The following is a 12090-nucleotide window of genomic DNA, read 5'->3' on the forward strand; positions in this document are numbered from 1 at the left end:
GGTGTGTAGAGTTGCGGAGAGTGGAGTGGCAGAGAGTAGAGTGGCATAGAGTGGAATAGTATTGTAGAGTGGCGTAGAGTAGAGAGGAGTAGAGTGTCAGAGTGGAGTAGCTTAGAGTGTCGTACGGTGGAGTGGTGTGGAGTGGAGTATTGTGGAGTAAAGTTGCATCCACTGGCCCAGAGGGAGTTGCATAGAGCATCGTTTAGTGGAGTAGAGTGTCATAGAGTGGTATAGAATAGAGTGGAGTGCATAGAGTTAGAAGGGCATAGAGTGGAGGTGTGTAGAGTGGCGAAGAGTGGAGGGGCAGAGAGTAGAGTAAAGTGTCATAGAGTGTTGTAGAGTGGAGTAAAGTGTCATAGAGGGGAGTGCCATAGAGTGTCTTAAAGTGTCATCGTATCAAGTACACAAGTACTACATGAAGGTTATACACAGAGTTCTACAAAAGAAGGATTTCATGTGGAAATTGAGACTTTTGCACTGCTTTTATCTTTTTGCAAGAAAAAAAGTTCACCGAAATCCATTCCGGTTTCTAAGTTGCTACGAACATGGCTTTACAGTAAATGTACGACAAAACGACACATACATTTTCAGCACCAATTATCACTCCAGTGAAATGTTGTAAGCTTGCAACAGTACATAGTTATAAGAAAAGTGGGAAACTCTGTGAAATGCGGATATAATTGAGATTTACGCATGTCTTGCGCAATAAAAACCTTCCCTCCTGCTAATTCTTTGATGAGCAAGGATGAAAGGCCAGATCCTCTTTTGCCTTTGTTTTTGCATAAACACAAGCCATCAATGTAAAGTTACAGAAAGTGAGCATGTATCAGTATAGAGTAACAATGAATTAGTATAGAAAGACAATGTATGACTGTAGGATAAAGGTCTTCTAGTGTTTGGATAATATACATTTGAGAGGGGCAAATATCGTCCCAGTTAGGTCTGGCTTCAATAGTTACAATTAAAAGCTAAGAGAAAACACATGATTAAAAGTTGAGAAACATAAATTTATGTGTACTTTACAGAGTTGTGTTAAGGGCACATTTATTCTTTAACTCCCAATTATTTGTGCCCTTTGCTGTAACAGTCTCTTCTCACTATAATTTCAGGATAGCGGGTCTCCGCAATGAGATATCCAGGCTCCACCAGGAGAAGAAGGCGTATGAATATCAGTTCCAGGTGAGAGTGGCCCTTCACTTCCTCTATGCCAGCCCTAAGTGGGTTCCTTTATTCCAGATGAGTGCCCGTGTTTATTCCCTCCAAGATGGGGGTGTTGAGTTCCAGGGAAGAATCATATTTTACTCACTAATATACCCACTTAAGATGCTTCTCTACTCAAGTTGTGTTGCCCTTCTGTACCTCATTCACTCACAACCCCCCCCCACCCCCAAACAGAATCATATATTCCAGGTGAGTGTTGATCTTAGCTTCTCCATATCCCCCCACTCCCAAAGATAATAGTAGTGAGGTCATTATGCACTCCTATATAGTGCCAACTTTACTCAAAAGGTGTTAAGAGCGCTTTACAATAGAAAGAGGTTGTACAGTGAGAGTTATATGTTACGTATGTTACAAATATTGCGTAGCAACATGTAAACTGGTATGACACTAGAACCAGAACATTACATGAGAATTATCGGTTGTAGAAGTTATAAGCATGGAGTAACTGGATTTGAACAGGTATGAGGCAAAAGGAAGTATAATATAAAATTGAGGAAGAAAGAATAATTGAAGTGTCTTTCACGCGGAAGGCCTCTCAGTTCGGATTTGAAGATTCTAAGTTCGGCGGTAGTGTATAAGCTTGGAGGTAGAGAGCTCTAGATTCTGGTAACACACCCAGAAAATGACAGAGTCCGACATCTTTCCCTTTCAAAGGTTGGTCCGGAAGGAGCAGAGCTTCAGGATTTTGTCACCGTCTGCTCCCACCAGATTTCTTAAGCTTCGCAGCCAGGTATCCCCGAGTGGAGGGGTGAAGGGCCTTGTGGATGATGCAGGATGTTTGTGTTTATCTCTGGCTTCAGTGCGAAGCCAAAGGGGCATCGGCAGTTTGGAGAGATATGGCCATTCCTTTTGGCTCCTGAGATGAAGGATGCTGTGACATGCAAAACTGCTTTTTAATGGAGTGATATATGTTTTGGGAAGACCAGTCGGTAGGGAATTATAGTAGTCGAGTCTTGATAGCATGATTGATTACATAAGCCTTTTGAGATCTTATTCCGGAAGAAAGCGATAAATGTCCAATAGCAGGCATAGTTAAAATGTGCATTTCTCACCATGGTGTTTACTTGTGACCTTTTATCAAGGGAGACTCATGGAGATTTGGCGCGGTCGATGCTGGTAGGTTTGCAGTTCAGGATGCTGATTGACTCCAATCAGGAGTGTATTGGCAGTGATGATCGGCCCAATGAGTTGAGGAGAAATTAATTCTCAGATGGATTACATTCTAAGTGATGGGCAGTCATCCATTCCTGAATAGCGTGTAGAGTGTTGACTAGGCGACCTTGAGCTACAGTTCAGTATCATCAGCATCTTGCTGACCGAGAATCCCTGATTTCTTTCGTGAGTCTCCAAGAAGTCTCGTGGATACGTTGAAGAGGGTAGGAGCTAGGATGGAAACCTGGGAGGATCCCTCGTGTCAAGGCAATCAGATTTAAAATGTTGGTGGCAATTTTTAACTTCTGTGATCTCTCTGTTAGGTATGACTTGAACCATCTGAGGATCGCTGCATTGATTCCCGTCTGATTTTTGACGGTATTCTGAGGCGTCAGTGATGAACTGTATCGAAAGACGCAGATAGGTCAAGAAGGACTAGGAGGCAGGAGTGCCCAAACCCAGGAAGTGGAATGTATTGTAAACGACCTGGAACAGAGCTGTTTCTGTGCTGTAGACTTGATTGAATCCTGTTACTAATTTAAGAGGTAATTGAATTGAAGATGCTGGGTCAGCTGCCGTGCAACACAGCTTGCGATGGTTTTAGCAAGAAAGGGAAGGGTGGACTCTGGACAAAAGAACTATAGATACTCTGGATCTGCAGAGGGTTTGGTCTTCATGACAGCTGCTAGTAACCCCTCCTCTCTCACTAGTTCATACGTTTGACATGTGTTCTTATATTGGCATGCAATGTTCCCTTTGGTTTTGAAAAATTGTAAATTCTTGAGATTTCACCAATGGATCATCAAATCTGAAGGAAGTTGCAGATTTGTTTGCCTCCCTGACCAGTTTGATAAGGTACTTGTGATGGGCATTGGCTGAATTGATGAGCGATCGAGAGTGTGGCACCTTTGCATCGAAGATGTTTCTCTCGCAGAGTAATCTTGCAGTTTTGAGGTAAGTGAGATTAGTGGTTTATGGTGACTGTTTCTATAACAAGAAGAGAAGATTGACTGTTGCATCAATTGTGTTGCCCCAGTGATGATTAACATCTCCAGGAAAGATAACATCATCACTGCAAATCGATTGGCTTATCATAAGTTCCCAGCATTCCTCAATAAATGTAGCATTATCGCCTGGAGGGTGATAAATAGCATTTAGTCTAATAGGGACGTTTTCCTGTGAGTGGAGTTAAAGAGTCGAGCATTGAAATGAGAGAAAAGACATATTAGGACTCTCTTTGAACTGCAGGGAGTTCCTGAAGATAACTGCTACACCTCCTTCAGAACCTCCCTTCATGATCACATCTAGTGCTGGAGTAATTCAGAGGGGGCAGAAAGTACATGATATTGTGGGAAGTGTCTTGCAGCAGATCGCAGTGAGAACGAGGTCAACATTGTAGTGGGTAATTGTGTCAGCAATGTCCAGCTTGTGCTTCACTGTTGATCTACAGTTGCAAGCGGCTGAGGGATAACTCTGTGGTTATGGTGTAGAGAGTGTTGAGGAGTTCGACTGGAATCTGAATAATGTTCCTTTTAGCTACAGTTTTTGGAAAGCAGATCTGACATTTGGTTCTTTGCGACAAGATGGTCGGTATAATGTTCTGAGTGAGGTTGGCCATGGAGGATGGGCAGGTGGGGGCTGTGGAGGAAGAAAGGGGGTTGACAGCAAAAGTTTGCAAGCAGGCTGGAAATGTCTTCATGTGAGAGATAGGGATGGATCCTATTTGGACGGGGTATACACGCTTGCTGTGTGAACGTGTGCACTAGTTATGTTCATGCTTAAATTTAGAAGAACAGCAGTGAAGCTTAATTGGCTGCATCAGTATAATAGTTCCCAAAAATATTCAATTCGAAATGCTCAACTTTTCGTGACTCCACTGCTATAGAAGTCACAATATGCCAGAAAGAACTTCTCTTCAAATAATGAAAAGGAGCATATATTCAGATATAATACATTTATAAATTATAAACAATCTCTTTTCAAATCCATGCAATTCACACAAAATTATAGTGCGGGGAGGCTTAAAATCTCTTTTCTTCCATTAATCTTTATTTTCATTTTCAATCACATGCATCAAGCCCAGCCAACGCGTTTCGTCCCAAAAATGGACTTCATCAGGGTTGAAATTAGGTCATGAAGAACACTGAAACAATCTAGTGATGTACAGTCATCTATATTGATGTTCTCGTGGCGTCTGTTAATTATTTCTATCCTTGTTGGGAAAAGCTCATGAAGATCACCGAAGCAATATAGTGATGTAAATTCTTATACATCGATATTCCAGTGACGCCAATATTCTTCTGAATTTCTAAGAATTATTGCCTTCCATCCGTGCCGGCATCATCTCCATTCGTGTCCCAAGTACCGTCTGTCCAGCCGTGGTCATGCATTATGTTCATGCATGAGTTGGGCGGGGATGGTGATTTTACAAGAGCAGTAAACAAAGGCCTTGGGTGAGACAGTGAATAGTCTATGTGGAATAGTTTTGAGTTGAGGAGACAAATCTTGCGTTTGAGGGGATTTAGATTGGCAGACTTGACCTAATGCTTATATCCAGTTTGTGTCTTTGTCTTAGAGTCTGGACCCTGAATGTAGATAACAGGAGGTATGAGCAGGGCCACTGGAACTATGTGATTCTGCATCCGCTGATTTTGTCGCATAATTATGGACTTGCCTCATGAGCCATCATCTGCTGCATAATCTGCGCATTTTACTAAACAAAAGGTGTTTCTTGCTCAAATTGGTCAAAAGTTACTAAAAATGCTGCTACGTGATCACACGCAGTGGAAAGCCCTTAGAAAAGGTTAACTGGTCATCTTTCAGTTACTTATTTCTCTGTTAGGTTGTTAAACTGGTACTAATGTGGTGAATAAGTTGCCCAAACAGTATTTTCATTTGTTAAAATGACAAAATAACGAAGTAATACTTTCAGAAAGTGTGCTGTATTTATGCCGCATAATGTGCCTTTTCTTGGTGCATATTTTGGTGCTCCCCTTCCACATAATTTGATGCTCCCCAGCCGCTTAAATGTGATGCCCCGGGGTATGAGTTGATAACCAATAGAGAATAATAGCTCACAGTGAGAGAGGTGATTGTGTTGTCTTGTGTGTTAGGAAAGGGACGATGTAGTGAACTGGTGTGTCTGTGTAGTAGGGTGACCAGATGGCCTGTATTTTCTGGGATAGTCCAGGTTCGTCACCATCTGTCCCATCAAATTTAATATATTTATTGGTTTTCAGAGCGGTTTGAGTGAACACAAAAGCAGTTAGGTGATATGTGTTCCAGTGCAAAGTTAGTTAGCAGCTTCTAACGGAAAAAGCAATGCTTTTTAAAAAAAAAATCCTTTTTTTATTTGAAATAAAGACAACATTAGAAAGTACATGGCTTGGAACATAACCCAGTAGGCAGGTATTACTTATTCAAATATTAGCATTTTATATGTGCAAACACCCATCACAATAATTTTTTCATATCTTTAGCCAGACACCTCAGGGCATATACATGAGTAACTAAGCACACAGAAGGCCCCTATATATGCACCATGGTTCCCAAACATCCTCAAATTTATAAGGGCAGTCTCTCCCCTCATAGACATACCACTCAGTCCCCATGCACCAATCCATATCTTTACTCCATTACTCCACCTGTGGTGGTACAGATGACCCCCCATAGTTGCACAATATTGTGACGGGCTACAATCATAACTAGATTACACAAAAAATGCTTATTTTCTGGTGCCTGCTTGGTCCCACCCATATACCCAGGATATAAAGTTTCTTACTTTGGAGCAGCGCAAGTCCTGCTAGAGCCTGCATTACCCCCAGCCAGTGCAGTTGCATTACAGGGCATCCCCACAGGATATGAATAAACGCGTCCATCTGACCACATCCCCCGAGACAATCATCAGTGTCTGCTCTTCCAATCTTCATCATCAGTACCCTAGTGTAATACACTCTGTAGGATATATAAGTGAATTAGGCGAAACCCCGCTCTGAACGCCACCTCCCTGGGTTCCTGGAGTGCTTTGTTCCACACCTCATCCGATAGCTTCCTGAGGAATCCCTTCGGGGCCTCCAACGCATCAGGCAGATTGTTCATGATTTTCCTGTATATAAGAGAAATTGCCTTATGCCTCCAGGGTTCAACGAGCACCTATCTTCTAATGGGTTAGTATCCTCTACTTGTGTTGCCGTCTGCGTATCTTTATAGAGCGCGTGCCTGAGTCGAAGGTAATGAAAAACCTCTCCTTCTGGCATTGTGTATTCTTCCTTGGGTGCCTGAAACTTCTTTTTGTCTGCACCCACCCATACATCTCCTAGTTCACTGATCCCTATGAGACCCCAATGCTCGAACCCGAATAGGGGCTGCACTTCACCCAGTCGCGAAGAGACCCACAGAGGGTTATCTCCTGTCAAGGTTGAGAGCCACCCCATCTGTCCAAGCGCTTTATAATGTAATTCAACCACCTTTAATAGCAATATAGTCTTGCTCACAATGGTAGCTGCATACATGGAGCCAGTTTAATTTGTTATTGTAAACTCTTTAGAGGTTGTTTAGAGTTTGGCAGAACTGATGCTCATTCATAAATTGGTGAAACTCCAGATCTGCTAAATTTGAGGTTCTTCCACCACATGCAGAGGTGGGGGGACCGCTACGTATCTGTAGGTGTAGCCTCGGTTGGCTCTGCTGTCAGAAACCTCTCACCCTGCAGCCCGTCCATCACAGGGTCCCCGGTTTGCAATTGATGCCTGCTCCATCACAATGCAAGGGGATGTAGGGCAGGAAAATGATAACATCTCCCTGACTCGCAGGGGGAAAACTTCCTCTTCAGTTATTATTTTTTAGTTCTGCAGAAGGAAACCCCTACGTTGTGGGGTGTCTTTCTGCAGAACAAATATTAAAGCTGAGCGGGCTGCATCAACATGACAGCTCGCTCAGCATTCAGCGGTGCCGCTAACTTAGGGACAAGACCTAAAGTGCTGCTGTTTGGAAAAGGAAACCCGGGCCTTATTGCATCATCATTGCAGGGGGGACTCGCCAGAAGTGCTGAAATCGGGGCCAGTGACCCTCCCGTCTCTCATGGGTAGGCTGGTAGTAATGATGCAGCTGAGAACCTTCCCCGTCTGCTTTTTACCATAATCCCTTTTCTGTTTCCTTTCTGGACAGGAAGTTCAGCTGAACTACAAGCGCTTCATTGACCTAACTGACTCAAGCCTGCACTCAGACTACCTACTCCGCCTCCAACGCCTTGGACTACCTCCAGGACAGGCTGACGTGGGTGTCCAGACTGACCGCGTCATTGCCAAGCATAGCAACCATTGAGGAGATGATGCAACTCATTCCTGGGCAGCCATCTTGAAGAAGAATCTACTGTGAATATGCTATAGAGTGGAAGCTCATCCTAGAAGGAAGAAGATGGGTGGCGTGACCTTTTCAAAACGTTTCATCCTAGGATGGCGACTGTCATGTTCTCGTTTCATGGTCCATTATCAGTTTGTACCCTTCTGGTCACTGGAGCTGCTCCTAGAGTGTTTTAGATCCATACATAAATTCAAATATGTTCATGCATTTGGAATTCTGACTGACCAAGCAGATTCCTAATTCTGGCTTTTGGAATCTCATTTTGTCAGTCAGAATTCCGATTGGCCACAGGCGTGAATGTGAAGTAGAGATTGCCCCCCAACTGATTTGGTTCTCCAGGCTACTATTTTGAACAACTCAGCGGAAATGCCAAGCTCCTGGTGATGTTATTCACCTGGCACGGCAAATGCCAGAACTGGTTCGCCTACGTGTAAGAGTGAGTGAGTGTCTGCAGGAATAATGGTTCCCGACTTCCTAGTGTTATATTCCCCTCTTCCTTAGTTGCTATTGCTGACTCGTGCTTCTTAGAGGCTGTAGCTCAGAGGCTGGTTTTGCCGCTGCACACAGGCTCCTCTGCCCTGCCCTGACCAGCCAACAAGCACTGTCAGTCCTCTGTGTGAGACCTGCTGACCTCATAAGTACTCTCACAGTTATATTCACAAAAACAGAACACTAAAAATGTATTGCAATGGAGTTGGAAGATAAACATAGAATACAGACGGCAATTCACAGGCCACGGGGAAGTAGCAGTGTTAGGGCCTCTCACTTCAGACTAGGTGTGTATAGACCAGTTGTTTGGAATGTATGCAATGATTTGAAGGGAGAAGGAGCCCGGGGTGCAAGCTTTGGTTGTTTGCCTTAGATGGCAGTGCCATGCACAAGCTTGTGAAAGCTGTTACATATGTCCTAGCAATCACACAAAAAAGTGATCGGAGGAATGCTTCCAAATAGTATAACCACTGGCAATCGCTCGGCGCAGCATTCTAACCCCTCTTTTTTTTCCCACTTTGCCACTCTGGACAAAGGCCCGCTATACAAATGAGCACTGACCCTGCTAACCGTGGAAACAGTCCATTCCAAACTGCCAAGGAAAGCCCCCTCCAGAAGGGAACACAAGCTTCCCCAGAGCATTTTCTGCCTTGTTAGGCCTCGTCAGTGAGGTAGAGCTTGGATCCCATGGGCCAGTGAGCAAGGGACCCATGTCTTGCCCAACCATGGCCGCTTAGGGTATTACATCAATCACACAAAAGGCGATGGGAAGAATGCTTGCATATGTGCTACCAACATCATGGTGTGCCGATGATCTGCGTGGGCAGGGCCTGGCTGCCAGTGTGTCTGATGTGAGAGAGTGAATGACCGGGACAGTGGAGCAGTGCATTAGAAATCTGCCTCAGCCGGGAGTTTTTGGAGACAGAATCAGTTGGAGTGAAGGTTCTGATGTGTAATCACCTACAGAGAGAACTGTGCCCTGCACACCACAGGGTGCACCCTTGGGGAGGGCCTGCCTGGGCAGAGCTGTCACCCAACGAATAGACAAGAGTATGACGGGTAGGCAGAAAGTTCAGGCTGTGCTTCTGGTGGGTGGTCTGATCCCCTTCACCACACCTAGGACAGAATGGTCCAGGCTCTAGCAGGCGGCATACCACTAACAACTGAGGGAGAAGATCATTCACTGAGTCATTCATATAGGGTCACTGCATCAGTCACTGATTTTTTTGTTTGGGTTGGTGCCGTTCCCATTTCTGGTGAAGTTTCATGCACTGGCGTCTCTGCACTCTGGATAAGCTTAAGAGGTGATCTACGCCCTATGTTGCATACCATGGGACGGTACTGGAGGGAGCATTTTTCCATAGTAAACCACCACCTGTCTGACATGGCAGGCTTCTAGTGTCCTTTAGATGGTGGGTGTAGGAAGGTGAATATCTGACTATGGTTACCCCCAAATTTTTGCCTAGTGTCTAGCTGGTTTTTCGACTTAATTGGCCTGAGATCCTGCCATTCAGGATCTCAGCCTAGCTGTTCTCTCTTTAAAATGGACTCCATGTACCCTAGGTACATACCCAATTGGTTGGATCACCCTGTGAGCCCCTGTACCAGTGTACACTAGGTACCCAGGGCATTGGTGTATCTAAGGCCTGCCAGGGGCTGAAGCATGTATTATGCCACCCCAGGCTTGGCCTAACAAATTTGACACAACTGGCTGATCACTCATCTGGGGTAAGTTGGTGTAACCACCTCTTACTTAGGTGTAGTATACCTATACCTAACCTTAAATGGGACACATGTTAACCTATAAGTCACTCCTATGGCAGGCCTTAGCAATCCTGAAGGCAGAGTGCTTGGTTCCATGTGAGATGGTGCTCTGGCATGAGCTGAGCCTGTCTGCAGTGGTCGGAACAACTTCCTTCTACTGTTTCCAGATATCGTCATACCATATACTCTTAAGTGCATTATGAACCTCGCGGTTAAATGCTAACTTTGGTTTGGCTTTATCAAAACATGTCGAGTACGGTGTCATACGAATTGGAATACTAACCCCTCGCCAATGCTGGCGACGGGGTTAGCATTCCACCCTTCTAGAGGGACACGACATGTACAGTACCTGAAACCCGGGTAAAATCAGACATAGCCTCAGCTCCACAAAATGGATGCTGCCACCACAGACACAAGTCTGCCCTCCTGCTGCTGGGAGTCCTTCCAGCTTGGGAGGTGTGGACAAAGGGTTTCCTGCCAGGGGAGGTGCATGCACCACCCCAGACAGGATTTTGTGTATTGGTCAGGTAGGGCTTGAATAGAATGAGACATGCCTGAGGATCACAAGGAGCCTCGGTGCATATGCCAGTTCAAACCGGTCCTGGGGCACACCAGCCCTGGACCTGGGGCGAGCTGGACAAAGGATTGGGGGTGTAACCACCCCCCTTCCTGGTCCCACCCATAGGGAGGGACCTAGCAGGTAGTCCGGCCCCTAGAATCCGAATAAAGGTAGGAGCTGTGTCCTAAGACTTTAGACATCCTGGAATCAACTTGAAACTAAGAAGAAGACGGGAACTTCGACGCTCTACCGCACAGAGGACTGAAGCCAATCTCCCCTGTGGTCAGGGAGTGACCACCTTGCTAACGCAAGCACCATCCAGCGAATCAATGTCTGCTTTGCCGCCGCCTCCCGCCGGAGCCCGAGCCCAGAGACTGACAAGACCTGGACCTCCAGACCTCTCACCGCCCGATCCACAGTCCCTGCAAAGAAGGAACCCGAGGAGGCACCGAGACACGTGGAGCCAGCCATCTTGAAACGACCACGACAAGCTGCAAGCGCGACAACCGAGGCTCCCTCCAAGTTGTGCTTTGGGATCTGAGAAGCCTAACACCCGAGCAGCATCTGCACCAAAAGTGAGCCCTCCAGCATCTCCACAATCTGCGTGGGGCCCTTCTGCATTTTGCCACTCGACGCGCCTAACCGGTTGCTGGCACGTTGGCTAGTGGCCATCATGGCAACGAACTTCAAGAAATACACCACTGGTCTGGTTGCTCCAGACTGGCCCTTGCTCCCCTCCAAAGGAGCAGTCCCGATGACCTTGCTGGTCAGAACCATCAGCTTATTTCGTTTTCCACAACAATTGCTTTTGCCAAGGCTTGTTTGCTTCGATCAAGTCGCCGACACTGCCGACAGCGAGAGCCTGCGTGGGACAGCTCGTGAACCGACTCCTGGACGTCGTCAACCTTCAGGGACCACATGGCTGCCGAGACAAGCTACACCTTCCTTCCTGTTTGCACCCGACATCGCCTGGTACCCACCTGGTGCCACGCTGGTCACTGGCTAGTGACTGTGAACACTGTCCCCTCTGCTTACAGGTCTTCTACAACTCCGATCCACCCTTGGATCCACCGCATCCCTTCCGGACCGACCGCCTGCAGCATCTTTGTCTTCAGGCTCCATTGAACAGATAGAAGAAACCCGACGCACTTCGAGACCTATGCACCCGCTTCCTGTGGGTGAGGTAAAGCTGGCACTCCGGTGCCCAAGTGTAGAGTAACATCTCTAGTGTCTGTGTTTCCAATCTTGAGTTCATAGTCCATCCGGAAGATCCTTTTTGCCGTAACTTTGTAACTTTTACGCACCCATTGAAAACCTATGGGAGCTCGCGTGTGACTATTTGCTCTGCACACGCAACCCGTGGACCTCCTGGTCACTAACTAAAGTTAGCTCCTTGTAGGCCCAGCGATTCTAGAGGCCCTAGGCCTTTTCCCTTTTCTGTTCGTGGTACTTATACCACTATTTTAGTATATGGTTTGAGCGGCCACCAGGGCCTATCCATATAAAGTGCAACTTCTGTGTATTCTAACGTATTCTTGTTTAAC

General features: G+C 45.9%; 1 protein-coding gene across 1 annotated transcript in view; it reads left to right on the forward strand.

The window, feature by feature from the left end:
- The window catches only part of LOC146782794 (uncharacterized), a 64654-nt gene extending 54847 nt beyond the window's left edge, over window positions 1-9807 (forward strand). The window contains exons 6-7 of the mRNA XM_085637251.1: window positions 1110-1179; window positions 7540-9807. Coding sequence (XP_085493377.1) covers window positions 1110-1179; window positions 7540-7695 — 226 coding nt within the window. The 3' untranslated portion in view covers window positions 7696-9807. The remainder of the gene's footprint in view (window positions 1-1109; window positions 1180-7539) is intronic.
- Window positions 9808-12090: the final 2283 nt, after the last annotated feature.

Source organism: Triturus cristatus, chromosome 12 (genome assembly GCF_964204655.1).
Source record: "Triturus cristatus chromosome 12, aTriCri1.1, whole genome shotgun sequence".
NCBI lineage: Eukaryota > Metazoa > Chordata > Amphibia > Caudata > Salamandridae > Triturus > Triturus cristatus.